Source organism: Brassica rapa, chromosome A02 (genome assembly GCF_000309985.2).
Source record: "Brassica rapa cultivar Chiifu-401-42 chromosome A02, CAAS_Brap_v3.01, whole genome shotgun sequence".
Classification (NCBI taxonomy): Eukaryota; Viridiplantae; Streptophyta; class Magnoliopsida; order Brassicales; family Brassicaceae; genus Brassica; species Brassica rapa.
Genome location: NC_024796.2, coordinates 22,192,157 through 22,205,932, shown reverse-complemented (window position 1 = coordinate 22,205,932; position 13,776 = coordinate 22,192,157). Strand labels below are relative to the sequence as shown.

The 13,776-nt window shown below is 33.5% G+C and overlaps 1 protein-coding gene across 2 annotated transcripts; it reads left to right on the top strand.

The window, feature by feature from the left end:
- Positions 1-7,147: 7,147 nt before the first annotated feature.
- Positions 7,148-11,990, top strand: LOC103853659 (protein LIGHT-DEPENDENT SHORT HYPOCOTYLS 9). 2 transcript variants are annotated; one of them, XM_018656543.2, is made up of 2 exons: positions 7,148-8,122; positions 8,172-8,327. In XM_018656543.2, exon 1 carries the CDS (start codon positions 7,576-7,578, stop codon positions 8,119-8,121), a length of 546 nt encoding a protein of 181 aa, XP_018512059.1. In that variant the 5' UTR covers positions 7,148-7,575; the 3' UTR covers position 8,122; positions 8,172-8,327. The 2 variants fall into 2 exon arrangements, with proteins under 2 accessions (XP_018512059.1, XP_018512058.1); XM_018656542.2 differs by lacking the exon at positions 8,172-8,327 and adding an exon at positions 11,028-11,990 and having other exon boundaries at positions 7,150-8,165.
- The last annotated feature ends 1,786 nt before the right edge of the window (positions 11,991-13,776 follow it).

Here is a 13,776-nt window from a genome sequence, read left to right as displayed (position 1 = left end):
AGTCAGACAATATCAAGTATCATCCAATTAATCAAGCAAAAAATAAATGTTCTTCATATTGTGTGAAGAGAAATTAGAAAACTCAGACGAATTAGAATGTAAAACTTACCTTCTAAGATTAAGAGGAAATCAGCCATGGATTGAGCGATTTTCCTAAATTTTGGGTGAGTATTTTTCAAATCCTCCATAAATTAAAAAAAAAAAAAAACCAGCAATGAAAGAGCGTTGTTAAAATCGTTTTATTTGGTGTGTAGTCGAATAAGCTTTGATTAAGCATGTTAATTTAATTAGGGTGGTTTAATAATGTTTTAAAATCAGTACTAGATTTTTCACCCGCACATCTGTGCGGGTAGATTTTTATTTTATAAATATATAACAGATACTATCGCAAAACTTTCGAAGATATAATTTACATTTTAGTGTTATATATTGTGTAAATCTATAATGTTATTGGTTATGTTTCTTATTCGATATTATTAATGTATAATGATTTGTTTTATATATTTTACTTTATTATTAATTGTTATTATATATTAATATATTTTCGAGTTTGGTAAAATAAATTCATAGTATGAAAAAAAAAATTGAGAATCTCTTTTATTTTTTTCTAATTTTTACAGACTGAATACAACACATTTTAAAATTTTATTTAGTTACTATAGAACTAATATTTTCTTAGCATAATTTATATTTCTATGTTATTTATTTTAGTATATTGTGGGATTTTATAAGTAAATAGATTAAAATAATAGTATATTATAATTATGAAATCAATCGCTGCATTAATTTAAAATTATTTTAAAATTTTATTAAGATTTTGTTAGATATTTTCCAACATATTTTGTTATAAGTAAAAGTAAAATTTAAATTTACAGTTAAAATTTATTTATTAATATCTATATAATTTATAAGATTTTTTAAAAATTTTATATATTAAATATATTAACTTAAATAATCAAATAGATGTAATTGATGAAATATACCTAGTATGAATTTTTATGGTATTTCTTTTAATAAAAATGATATAGAATATAATTATAAAATTTGAAAAATAGCATACACTTTTGTTTTATTTTGTTTTATAATAAAATCTTATTTAAATTAATGTAGAACAGTGTATATTATTAATTACTAAATTAATCAATGGTATTAGTTTAAATAAAATATTTTTAAATTTTAGAAAGATTTTGTTAGATTTTTTCTCAATATTTTGTTATAACTAAAGATAAAATTTAAATTTACAGTTAAAATTGATTTATTATTAATATCTTTATATATTTAATAGATTAATGTAAATAATTTAATAAATGTAATTAATGAAATTGACCTAATAAAGCTAGCATGATTTTTTTATGATAGATAAAAAATGGTACTTCTCTTTTAATAGTTTAGATGACTTATTGATTACTTCTCTGGAGGAAACCTAATCAACTTGTCTGCGACTGTTGTGTTCATGTTTATATTTTAAGTAGCTTAGTAGTACGTGCGTGATAACCTGATAATGCTACATTAATGTAATAAATTCATCGGCTTATTGTTGTCCATCATTATTGTAGTTATATCGTAAAGATGATTTAAATAGTAGGTTTATAAAATTACATAGTAGACTATAGTATTAATTGGACAATCGCCACTATGACAAGCAAGTTAATGAATTAATTAACAAGTCACTATAACTAACAAGTAATAACTTAAAATACTTGCATATTTGAGACGAATGTTTGATTTGCGTTGTTAAGTCGTACAATATATAGATATATTATAATAATAGTTTTTTATATCTTAAGCTAAAGATTATGCATTATAGTGCGTAAATAGGTACATCAATAACATATAAATAATTAACGTCAAACTAACAAAACTGTTAAAGAAATTACCTTTTGTGGATCCAGTAATGACAGGTCGCCTCAGTCGTCCATTGTTATTACCCACCCAACGGAATATATTCTCTTGAGTTTCTTTTAATTTAACCAAATGGTCTTGGCTTAGTGATAACCACTTGAATTTGATTCACCGTGACCATCTACAGAAACGGCCATGAGTCCAAACTGAGTCCAAACGAATGTAACCCATGCTTCCGACCACCATTTTATTAAGTATTAAATTGGCTATAAATTTACAAAAACTATCAGTGGTCTAATGATTAATAATACACCATAGTTATGTGAGATGCCCGAGTTCGAATCTCCTAGGGTGCGATTTTTTTTTTTCATTTGCAGCCATTTTTATATTTTGAGCTTGTAGTCTTAAAAAACCTAAGACCGGCTCTAACCATCTAACCATGTCATATTTATGGATTAAATGCATGGTTTAAATAGTTATTATATATTTTAATTCTTTTTAGTTTATATATGGGTGGTCCGGCGTGGCTTCATGAGAGACTACACAGAGAGGCTATGCGTGAAAATTAGATAAAACGGATGTTTGCTCTGAGGATCAGGACCTCTCCGTTTAGATTGCATGTTTGTTCGAGAAGCAGCAGAGTACAACGAAGATAATCTTTCCCTTAAGATTTTCATTGTGGTTTCTTTCTTTTCTCAGTTATGTTTAAGCAGTTTTCACTACCTGCTCTTATGTAACACTTATTCCAGACGATAAAAAAAAGGCATTGGGACTATGTTATCATAAGTGTTTATGGTAACTAATAACCTCATAAAGTATCATAGTTTGTATCATTCAAACGTATTTTGTGAACTACAAATGTTATAAAAATGAGTAAACATATAAAATGGCTAATATCTTTTTTTGGAATAATTAGGAGGTTCTAACCCAAAATGGCCCGCAGATTAATTAGAGTGAGGTCAATAACATTTTAAATTAACCTTTTTCTTATAGAAGAGACCTCTCCCAACGAGAATTGAGTTCATGATCCCTTAAAACCTTTCTAGATAGTATAAGTTTTACCTACTAGGCAAATGACGTATTGTGTTTTTGCGTGTTCTTAACCATCATTCTAAGGACCTTTAGCACCAGTTTAAGATTGCATTTAGATGTATTTAGAGCATATGGAAATTGTCCTTATTAGGGTTTGGAGATGATTCTTGGTGAATTTGAAGGTGCTTGGAGCATTTTAGAGTTAAAATGGTGAATAATAAGGCGTAGACAGTTTTTCAGGACTATAATAGCGGTCAGGCGGGCCGCTATATAAAAGCCTTGACTTATAGTGGCATAGTAGGAAGTGTAAGAATTGTTTCTTTTGGCTATAAAATCTCATTTTTAAACTTCATTCCTTGAAAGTTTATTTGTTCCAAAGGAAAGTTTGGGAATTAAACTTTGTACACATCAATAAACTTCTCGTTAGTAAAATGCTAATATCATGGTAGTTTAGGTCGACTAAATACTACTTTTAGTTGTCACTACTTGCTTCCAGATATGTAAAACCTTCTATATTTTCATTCATTCATCCCTAGTTATACACTCTTCCGAAATTTTCAATATATAAACTAGTTACAATTCGATTTGTTTTCTTATCATTAGTCACTTCGATTTCGTGTTATTAAACCCAAGCTCAGGTCAAATCAGAATTAAATCAACCAATTTACTCATATGGATGTTTGCATTCACATTGTTGGATAATTCCAAGCTTGTGGAAACTAAACATATTATTAGATGTTTAATATGTTAAGATAAACACAATAAGGAAACCTAGAAATAGGAAAAAGAAGTTTCTATTTAGGTTAGGTTTGTGTTTTCCATATCCCACATGTTAAAGGGAATTGTCTTTCATATAAATATAGGTCTAATGGAGAGGTGTTCCATATGATCTAAGTGAAACATATTGAGAGCTTTAGTTTTGAGTAGTTTCTAAAGCTAATAAGGAAAGTTGTTCTTATAACTCTTTGTGTTTCTAAGAGATCTGAATTGGTATCAGAGCCTCAGGTTGGAGACTCGATCTAAGCTTAAGTTGTAGCTTAAGATCCTGGTGCTTGTGAACAAGATATCGCGACGGCAAGATGGCTGACGTGACTAGGGCTCCACGCACGAAGGACTTTGGATCTACGTCCATCCAATGTCCGATGTTGTCATCGACAAACTACACAGTTTGGTCGATGAGGATGAAGGTTCTACTACGTGTTCATGAAGTGTGGGACACAATCGAACCTGGTTCAGATGATCAAAAGAAGAACGATGTTGCGATAGCTCTTTTGTTTCAATCTGTTCCCGAATCATTGATTCTCCAGGTGGGAGAACAAACCGCATCAAAAGAGATCTGGAACGCCATCAAGTCGCGACACCTAGGAGCTGATCGTGTAAGGGAGGCGAGACTTCAGACGTTGATGACAGAGTTTGATAGGTTGAAGATGGATGATTCAGATACGGTCGATGACTTCGCGGGGAAGATATCGGGCCTATCATCCAAAGCAACCTCTTTGGGGGAAAACATAGAAGAATCCAAGATGGTCAAGAAGTTCTTGAAGGGTCTTCCAAGACACAAGTATATCCAGATCGTAGCATCACTTGAGCAAGTCCTAGATCTCAACTCGACGGGGTTTGAAGACATAGTTGGAAGGCTTAAAGCGTACGAGGAGCGTGTAGGAGAAGAAACTCAGAAAGAAGACCAAGGGAAGCTGATGTTTTCGAACAATGAAGAGCATAGTCAGAGGGGCTATGAGAATTCTCGTGGTAGAGGAAGAGGAAGGAACGGTAGAGGCAGAGGTCGAGGTAGGTCACACAACCAAAACCGTGCGTCACACACCGAAGATAACAACTCGGAAATAAATCGTTCAAAGCTGATATGTTGGAGATGTGACAAGCCTGGTCACTACGCAACTGTCTGTCCCGAGAAGTCAGAGAAGGATCAAGAAACCAACCTAAACGAGACAGAAGAGGCCGATGCACTCTATGTACACGAGGTGGTGTTTTTGAACGAAGATAAGGTGATTCCGAAGAATCTTGATATCAACAAAGGCGATGCAAGTGTCTGGTATTTGGATAATGGAGCGAGCAATCACATGACAGGGAATAAGGAGTTCTTTTCGAGTTTGAATCTCAACACCAAAGGGAAGGTGAAGTTTGGTGATGGATCGTGTGTTGACATTTTAGGAAAGGGTGTGGTTACTTTTGTGTGCAAGACTGGAGAGAAGAAGGCACTCAAGGACATATACTACATACCCGATCTGAAGCACAATATATTGAGTCTTGGGCAAGCAACAGAGAACGGATGTGAGGTTAACATGAAAGATGTCTACTTAACGCTCACAGATTCGCATGGAAGGTTGCTAGTTCGTGTGACAAGATCTCCAAACCGTCTCTACAAGACCCCTATGGAGATAAGCTACTCGGAGAGTTTACATGTCAGGGACGTAGATGCTACATGGAGGTGGCATGCTCGACAAGGACATATATGCTATGGAGTGATGAACAACATGAGGAGAAAGGAGATGATCGTCAGAATGCAGAGTGTAACACACGAAGAAGGCGTGTGTAACGCATGTCTAGCAGAGAAGCAGACGAGACACTCATTCCCGAGTGTAACACACGAAGAAGGCGTGTGTGACACATATTTCGCAGGGAAGCAAATCAGAGATTCATTCCCGACTAAGGCCATGGTTTGTACATCAAAGCCATTAAGATTATTGCTTGGAGACCTGTGTGGAATAAGTGCACCACCAACGCCAGCAGATAATCGTGAGGCATTCTATCGGTTCAAAAGATCTCACACCGATAGAGGAGGAGAGTTTGCCTCAGCTATGTTCAATCTAGGTTGCACCGATAGAGGAGGAGAGGTTGCCTCAGATGTGTTCAATCTAGGATGCACCGATAGAGGAGGAGAGATTGCCTCAGATGAGTTCAACCTATCTTGTGAAGAAGATTGGGTTGAAGCTATGGAAGACGAGTTGGAGTCTATCACAAGAAACAAGATATGGGAGCTTGTAGATAGACTGACTGGTTCTGAGAAGAAAAGAGAAGAGGATCGAGTTTGTGTGTTACACAAGACGTTGCATGTGTTACGCCAGGCATCCAGAGCATGGAGTGTGAAACTTGATCAGGTTCTCAAGGAGATGAGATTTGAAAAGTGCACGAAGGAACCATCAGTGTACTGCAAGACTCAAGGTGGAGACGTCTTGATCATAGCCATCTACGTTGATGATCTATTTGTGACAGGAACTTCGCTTAAGATGATTAGGCAATTCAAGGAGGAGATGTCTAAGAAGTTCGAGATGTCAGATTTAGGTAAGCTAACGTACTACCTTGGCATATAGGTGATTCAAGGAGCAGACGGAATCAGAATAAAGCAAGAGAGGTATGCTCAAGGAATCATGTGTGACACAAAGATGGAAGTGTGTAACACGACTCCCGTTGGAGTGTGCAACACGACTCAAGGAATCTTGTGTGACACAAAGATGGAAATGTGTAACACGACTCACGTAGGAGTGTGCAACACGACTCACGGAGGAGTGTGTGACACAAAGGTGGAAGCGTGTGACACAATGCACGTACCAATGGAGTCACGTTCTCAAAGGCTGAAGATGAACCAGAGATAAATCAGTTGGGTGTTGAGCAGAAGGCCGACATCCTTCCCAGAGCTCACGTACGCAAGATGGCGGATGTAACCAGAGTTATCATCGCAGTGAGCTTCAGCCACAAGACTCATCGCAACTTAAGTGAAGAGGTCATGAGAAGGTTTTACAAGAACTGGGCCGATTCTAAGAAGAAGCGGTACGGAAGCAAGGAGAGCATCCGGTCTAACCTTGAGAAAGATGTGAATCCAATGGGTGGATTCGTACACTGTGGTGTGGTGGATGATGATTACTTGATGATTGAGTTCAAGCAAATGAGGAGCTTAATCGGAGTTCAAGAAATTGATCTCCCTAATTCAAGTTGGAATTAAGGGGGTGAATGTTGGATAATTCCAAGCTTGTGGAAACTTAACATATTATTAGATGTTTAATATGTTAAGATAAACACAATAAGGAAACCTAGAAATAGGAAAATGAAGTTTCTATTTAGGTTAGGTTTGTGTTTTCCATATCCCACATGTTAAAGGGAATTGTCTTTCATATAAATATAGGTCTAATGGAGAGGTGTTCCATATGATCTAAGTGAAACATATTGAGAGCTTTAGTTTTGAGTAGTTTCTAAAGCTAATAAGAAAAGTTGTTCTTATAACTCTTTGTGTTTCTAAGAGATCTGACACATAAGTAAACGAATACATTTAAACGTATATCCAATACACAAATATAAAAAAACAAAGAACACTACACGCTTATACCGCTGATTTCTCTTAATTAAACTCCGGCTAAAGATGATTCATAAATAAATTCATATATAAAGTAATCAAATATGTTTAACACACATAGATAATGGTCCACTTAGGTAATTATGTCGGGTGTTGAAATTAAGCAATCAAAACAAAATAGATATGTTGATATATTCGCACGATATGATTCAGTATATAAAGTATTTTCTTCTTTCTTTAATATATAAAATATAAACTTATCTTCTCTTTTTTTGCTAACATGTAACTCATATATTCGTTTCTACATATTCAAGATCTCTCTGTCTTTCTCTTATTCCATTCTAACTTTTAACTTCAAAACAGTTTCTCTTTCTTTCCTTTTCCCCAGCCTAACCATGTCATCTTACAATACACCGGATCAACCTTCTTCCTCTTCCAACTCCGGCCACCACATGCCACCACCGGTTCAACAACAACTTAGCCGCTACGAATCACAGAAACGCCGCGACTGGAACACGTTTCTACAATACCTTAAAACCCTAAATCCACCCATAAAAATCTCCCAATTCGACCACACGCACGTGCTAAGCTTCCTCGACTACTTAGACCAGTTCGGTAAAACCAAAGTCCATCACCAAGCTTGTGCCTTCTTCGGGCAACCCGATCCACCATCTCCTTGCACCTGTCCTCTTAAGCAAGCTTGGGGAAGCTTAGATGCTTTGATCGGACGGCTGAGAGCTGCTTACGATGAACATGGTGGTGAATCATCCGATAGTAACCCGTTTGGGAACGGGTCAATTCGGATTCATTTGAGGGAAATTAGAGAGTCTCAAGCTAAGGCTCGTGGAATCCCATACAGGAAGAAAAAGAAAAGGAAGAAAACCGCAAACGACCCATTGATCAGTGATCAAGAAAGATTTTCAAACTCTGGGGGGTCGTAATCACTAGTCCCATTGATCACTCATCACTCGATCATTTATATAAGGTAATAAAAAACAATTGTCGTTTACTTAATTAGACTCCAATCTCTACTTCGACCCATAACGTAAAAGCTCTAAGAGCATCAGCATTGTTGAGACTTTGATATTAGAGTCTTTTATGGATAAAACTATCATATAAATTAATATTACAATTAAACTTAGATCAATGATATCATAACACACAAAATGATATAATATTAACACATTTCAAACAAAGCTTTTAAGTTTTCGCAAAGAAGAGCATTTTCTTCTTCTCTCTTAATTTAAATTTCAGTTTTTTAATCTAAGAACACTTGTGAGAGCACATTCAATGTCGATGCTCTAACCGTAACTGGTGAATCCTTGGGAAAAAACCTAATATGAGAAATTATGTTAATCTTCTATGTTTTCCACAATGATTCCTTGATGTTTGGTAAGGTTATTTACTAGGATCAATTAAGAATTTATGATAATTCTTTCTTTTTTCTCTTAGTTTTTAATATTAACCCAATATATAAATCTGGAGGTTTACTTGTTTTATAATAACCTGTGGCTATAACTTTAAGCTTAATCTCAGCCCATGATATTAAATAAAGTTCATGATGTGTGTGTATATAGAGCTTAATTTTTACTAAATTAGATATAAAGCATAATTCTCCGCATGTTCCTTAATTAGGCCATGTATAATATTGTCTACTATGTGTATATTGGTTTGGTAATTATTGGATTAAAATATTTAGCTTTATATAGGGTTAATGGCTATAGTGCTTTTTTAATAATAACTAGGATAACACTTGTGATTTGCGCACAGTAAATTTATATAAAAATTATTTAAGAAATATAGTATTGAAAAATAAAATTTATATTCTTGATCGAAATAATATTTTTGGCCCTCAAACAATTTTTAAATTTTTTTTGTTAATTACATAATTTGTTTACTGATGAGCTGATCTCATTTTTAAAAATATTTATGTCAAAAAATCTTTTATCACATAAGAACATAACGTTTAAGCCGAAGAATTTCAGGCATACTATTTGGTTACAATGTAACTATGTCAGCTCGGTTTTATATCATGATTTAGCAATTTAAATGTTAATTATGGTTATGAAAAGTTTACGTTCACTTCCAATCCTATCTATCTTCAATATTTTTCTCATTTTTGTGTCGTTTTTTTTTATTTTGGTTATTGCTCGTTATAAATATTGATGTTTGAATTTATTCTCATTTTGTTATTTTGTTTTGGCCAGAGATTTAGAAAATGTTTAAGATTTAAAATTATTAAAGAGATACATACTTAGGTTAAGATATGCGACTTGTGCACGATAAAGATTTATATTTGTTACTTATTTTATATTTTTCTGCATATTATAAAATTATAAAATAATAATTATATATTAAATAGCTAAGAAATCAGTTACTATTATTATTATGTAATAAATTGGTGTGCACATCTAAATCAAACGACCGCTCTTGTTTATTCACAATCATTTTAGGGTAAATAAATCAAAACCATCAATCTTATCTATCGTATATGATATATAATTAAATTTAAATGATATTAACATAGATATATAATATATTTTTAATATGGATATTTATTAAATGAGGTTTCTACTCATATGATTTTATGATTATTTGCATATTTGTGCAACAAAATTTTACACCAACGATTTTTTTTTTAATGTGGAGTGCTTAGTGGTTTCAATAATTTATAATCATTTTAAAAATTAAAGATTTCAAAATTCAAAATATTAACTTTTCAATATATGTTCAACGCAGATATCAAAATATAAGTATGTATTTTCATATGATGTGTAGTTTAATTTAAATGATATGAAATATATATATATATATATATATATATATATATATATATATTAACATAAACACCTATTAAAATAAAATTATTTATTCAGCAGTGCACTTTTTTAATTAGTACAAACTATATGTTATATCTTTTTTAATGTTTCTCAATTAATATATAGGAAATTTTTAATGATACTACTGACTGAAATTTAAGATATTTATTGAAATGAAGGTGTTAATCTTCTTTCCTAACTTAGATAAACATGAATTCACAATTACGCTTAAACATTACTTCTCTATACGTATCGAAGATTGCTTGATCTAGATGAAGCAGCTTCTGGTATATATGTGTCTGCATATATAGACTATCATATATATATAGGCAATTTACTTTGCATGGATTATCATATTTTGCGTTTTTGCTTGAAAATTCATCAACCTATGACTAAATACTACTACCTCCATTATTTTTTAAGTGACATTTTCGTATTTTTATCTTGTTTTAATGTAGTAGACGTTTCCAAAAATTTAGGCAAAAGATAACAAAATTGAATTATTTTAATCTTCTACCATGATCTGTCGTAGTAATGGCTAGAGTAAATTAATCTATATATAAAAGATTAAAATAGGTATTGTATAAATAGCCTAATTTGAGTGAAATGTTGAAAGCATCATTCAAAAGAGAACAAAGGGAGTAGGCTTCTCTTGATGAAAGATAAATTCAGGTTGTCATGTTGTGAAGAAAGAAACACCCAAAGTGCGATGATAAATTAACTTATTTCTATTTGGACTAAGAAAAGAGCCTAAGATAATATTGTATTATAATCTTCACAACTTCTAAGCAAAAATTAATTGGAATGCGATGATAAATTAACTTATTTCTTTTTGATCTTACAATTATATTTTAGATGTGATCTTTATATGATGAATCCGAATAAGGATTCTTTTCCACCACCAAAGTTCAAGAATTTGGATGGTCATCTTTGTGTAAAACATATTTTGTTAACTTCGCAACTCAATATGATATTCTCTGGTCATTCCTTACTAATTTTCTCATGTTCTATATTTTTTTTTCTTGCAGACAGAATCAAATAAGATGACTAAAAATGGAAAAGATGGTCTCGATCTCAGGACACAGCCTACCATTTTTGGATACAGTTTTTGAGCCATGAAATTATACATGCCCGGTTATATATTTGTAAGTTTGAGAAGATTTCTAAACTCTTTCTAAATGTATTGGTATTATATCTATGTTTACGACTTTGTAGTCATGTATCTATATACATACACGCGTGTATATCATACATGTCAAAACATGATATTCATACATATCGTATGTATAGTTGTTAGATTTAATTTTCTATGATTCATCAATGTGAATCTTTTAACCATATGAATCTCTAATTGAATAGAATTAAGCGGATATAGAGAGATTATGTATTTTCGGCTAGGGTTACCTTAGGAACTAAAACCCTCTTTATATAGAATATTAATTTCTAGTTCAGCCTTTCATTAAATTAGAAATTACTTAAAATACCACATATAAATATTTCATAACACTTATGCCCAAGCCTTTACCTTATTCACAATAGTGACCACTTAAATAGGCTAATTGATTAATGGCCATATCACATTTATTCCTTAACATATGTGACCCCACTAAATGATCTTACAATCTCCCACTGGGTCATATATGTGCCTTAGAATGTGATAGACTGTATGAGCGCTCTTTATGCCATCAATCCCGAGAGCATAAACAATCTCGTCCATTAGTTATACCAACATAGGACCATGGCGGCTTTTGTTACATTCTTTCATAACTAAACATTCCATGATCACATACATTAGTCCAACCAAATGACATAAATCAGTTATGAAACATGTGGCATGAAAATCACATGAAATGTGGTATGTACATGTCGATTTTTAACTGGTCCAAATTTAATGAGATCAATTTAACCTTATGGTACAAAGTGTATGTTGAAGACTTTAAACTTTATTTCTGATCAGAAAAATGTGCATAACACAACCAACACATAGAACATAAACCAAATGACAAACTCCCACTAAACCGAATGATCCTCAGACACCGAAATACCCATACGAGCAGTATGTTCATGAAGGACCTTAGGTACAATACATTTTGTTAGAGGATCTGCAATCATAGAGTTCGCCTCTAAGTGTTATATGGTAAACTTTACACTGTGTACCCATTCCTTAACAACTCGGTACTTGATGTTTACAAATTTAGACTTTACCGAACTCCTACTGTTTTGGAATACAAAACGGCTGCCTTATTGTCACAGTAGAACTTGAGTGGTCTTTCAATTCCTTCAAGAATCTTTAGGCCTGTGACAAAAATTCTCAGCTAAATTCTCTCAGTTGATGTCTTGTAGACTGCTACCAGTTCTGTCGCCATTGTGGACATTGTTACGTGTGATTTCTTAGCACTACGTCATGAGATCGCCCCACCGGCCAACAGTAAAACATAACCTAATGTAGACTTTTTATTATCTTGGCATCCCACAAAATCAGAGTCAGAATACCCAACGATCTCCAAATTATCTGATCTCTGATATGTGAGCATACGGCCTTTTGTTCTCTGCAAGTAACGCATGACCTTTTTGGCTGCTTTCCAATGGTCCATGCCCGGATTACTTAAGTATCTGCCTAACACTCCAACAATATACGCAATATCCGGACGCGTACAAACTTGAGCATACATAAGATTCCCTACTGCCGATGCATAAGGGATCTTCTGCATCTTATGAATTTCTAGTTTTCCTTTAGGGAATTGTTCGAGACAAAACTTGTCTCCCTTAGCGATTGGGGTATCTCCTGGTTTGCCATCATGCATGCCAAATATTTTCAGATAAAGATATAGCTCTTTTGTGACAATCCAAGAATTTCTCGAGACGATCTCGATGAATCTCGATCCCTAATACAAAAGATGCCTCACCAAGATCTTTCATCTCAAAATTTCCCTTAAGAAATCTCTTGGTTTCAACCAGCATGCTAATATCGTTAGTGGCCAGAAGTATGTCATCGACATATAAAACCAGGAAAATATTTTTACTCCCACTGAAATTTTGATAAACACAATCATCAACCAAATTCACCTCAAAACCAAAGGAGGTGATAACCATATGAAAGTTGTGGTACCATTGACTGGAAGTTTGTTTTAGACAATAGATGGATTTCTTTAATTTACAAACCATATCTTTTGCATCACCTTAGGAAAAATGTTCTGGTTGTACCATATGATTTATATCTTCAATGTCTCCATTGAGAAACGATGTCTTAACATCCATCTGATGAAGCTCCTAATCATAATGTGCAACAAGGGCCATGATTATCCTAAAAGAATCCTTCGAAAATACCGGAGAGAAAGTTTCTTTATAATCAATCCCCTCTTTCTGAGTATATCCTTTAGCCACTAGACGAGCCTTATATCATATCACATTACCATTGGAATCATGCTTGGTTTTAAATATCCATTTGCAACCAACGGGTTTCTTTCCTTCTTGTAATTTAACGATTTACCAAACCTCATTGTCTAGGATTGACTGATACTCTTCTTTTGCTGCTTCGAGCCACATATCCGACATGGAACAACTCATAGCCTGAAGGAACGTGATTGGATCATCTTCCAAAAGACTTTTGATTTTCCTCATGTTCCATTAGAAATACTATATAATCATCCGGAATAGTATTTCTCCTAACTCGGGTGGATCGCCTAAGAGCAACTTGATCTTGCTGTACTGGTTCTTGAGGATTTTGATTTTGACCTTCTTGTACGATATCATCGACAACCTGGTTCGAGGGACGAC

Excerpts from the sequence above, each read along its gene's own strand:
- LOC103853659 (XM_018656542.2), top strand. The coding sequence starts at position 7,576 with ATGTCATCTTACAATACACCGGATCAACCTTCTTCCTCTTCCAACTCC.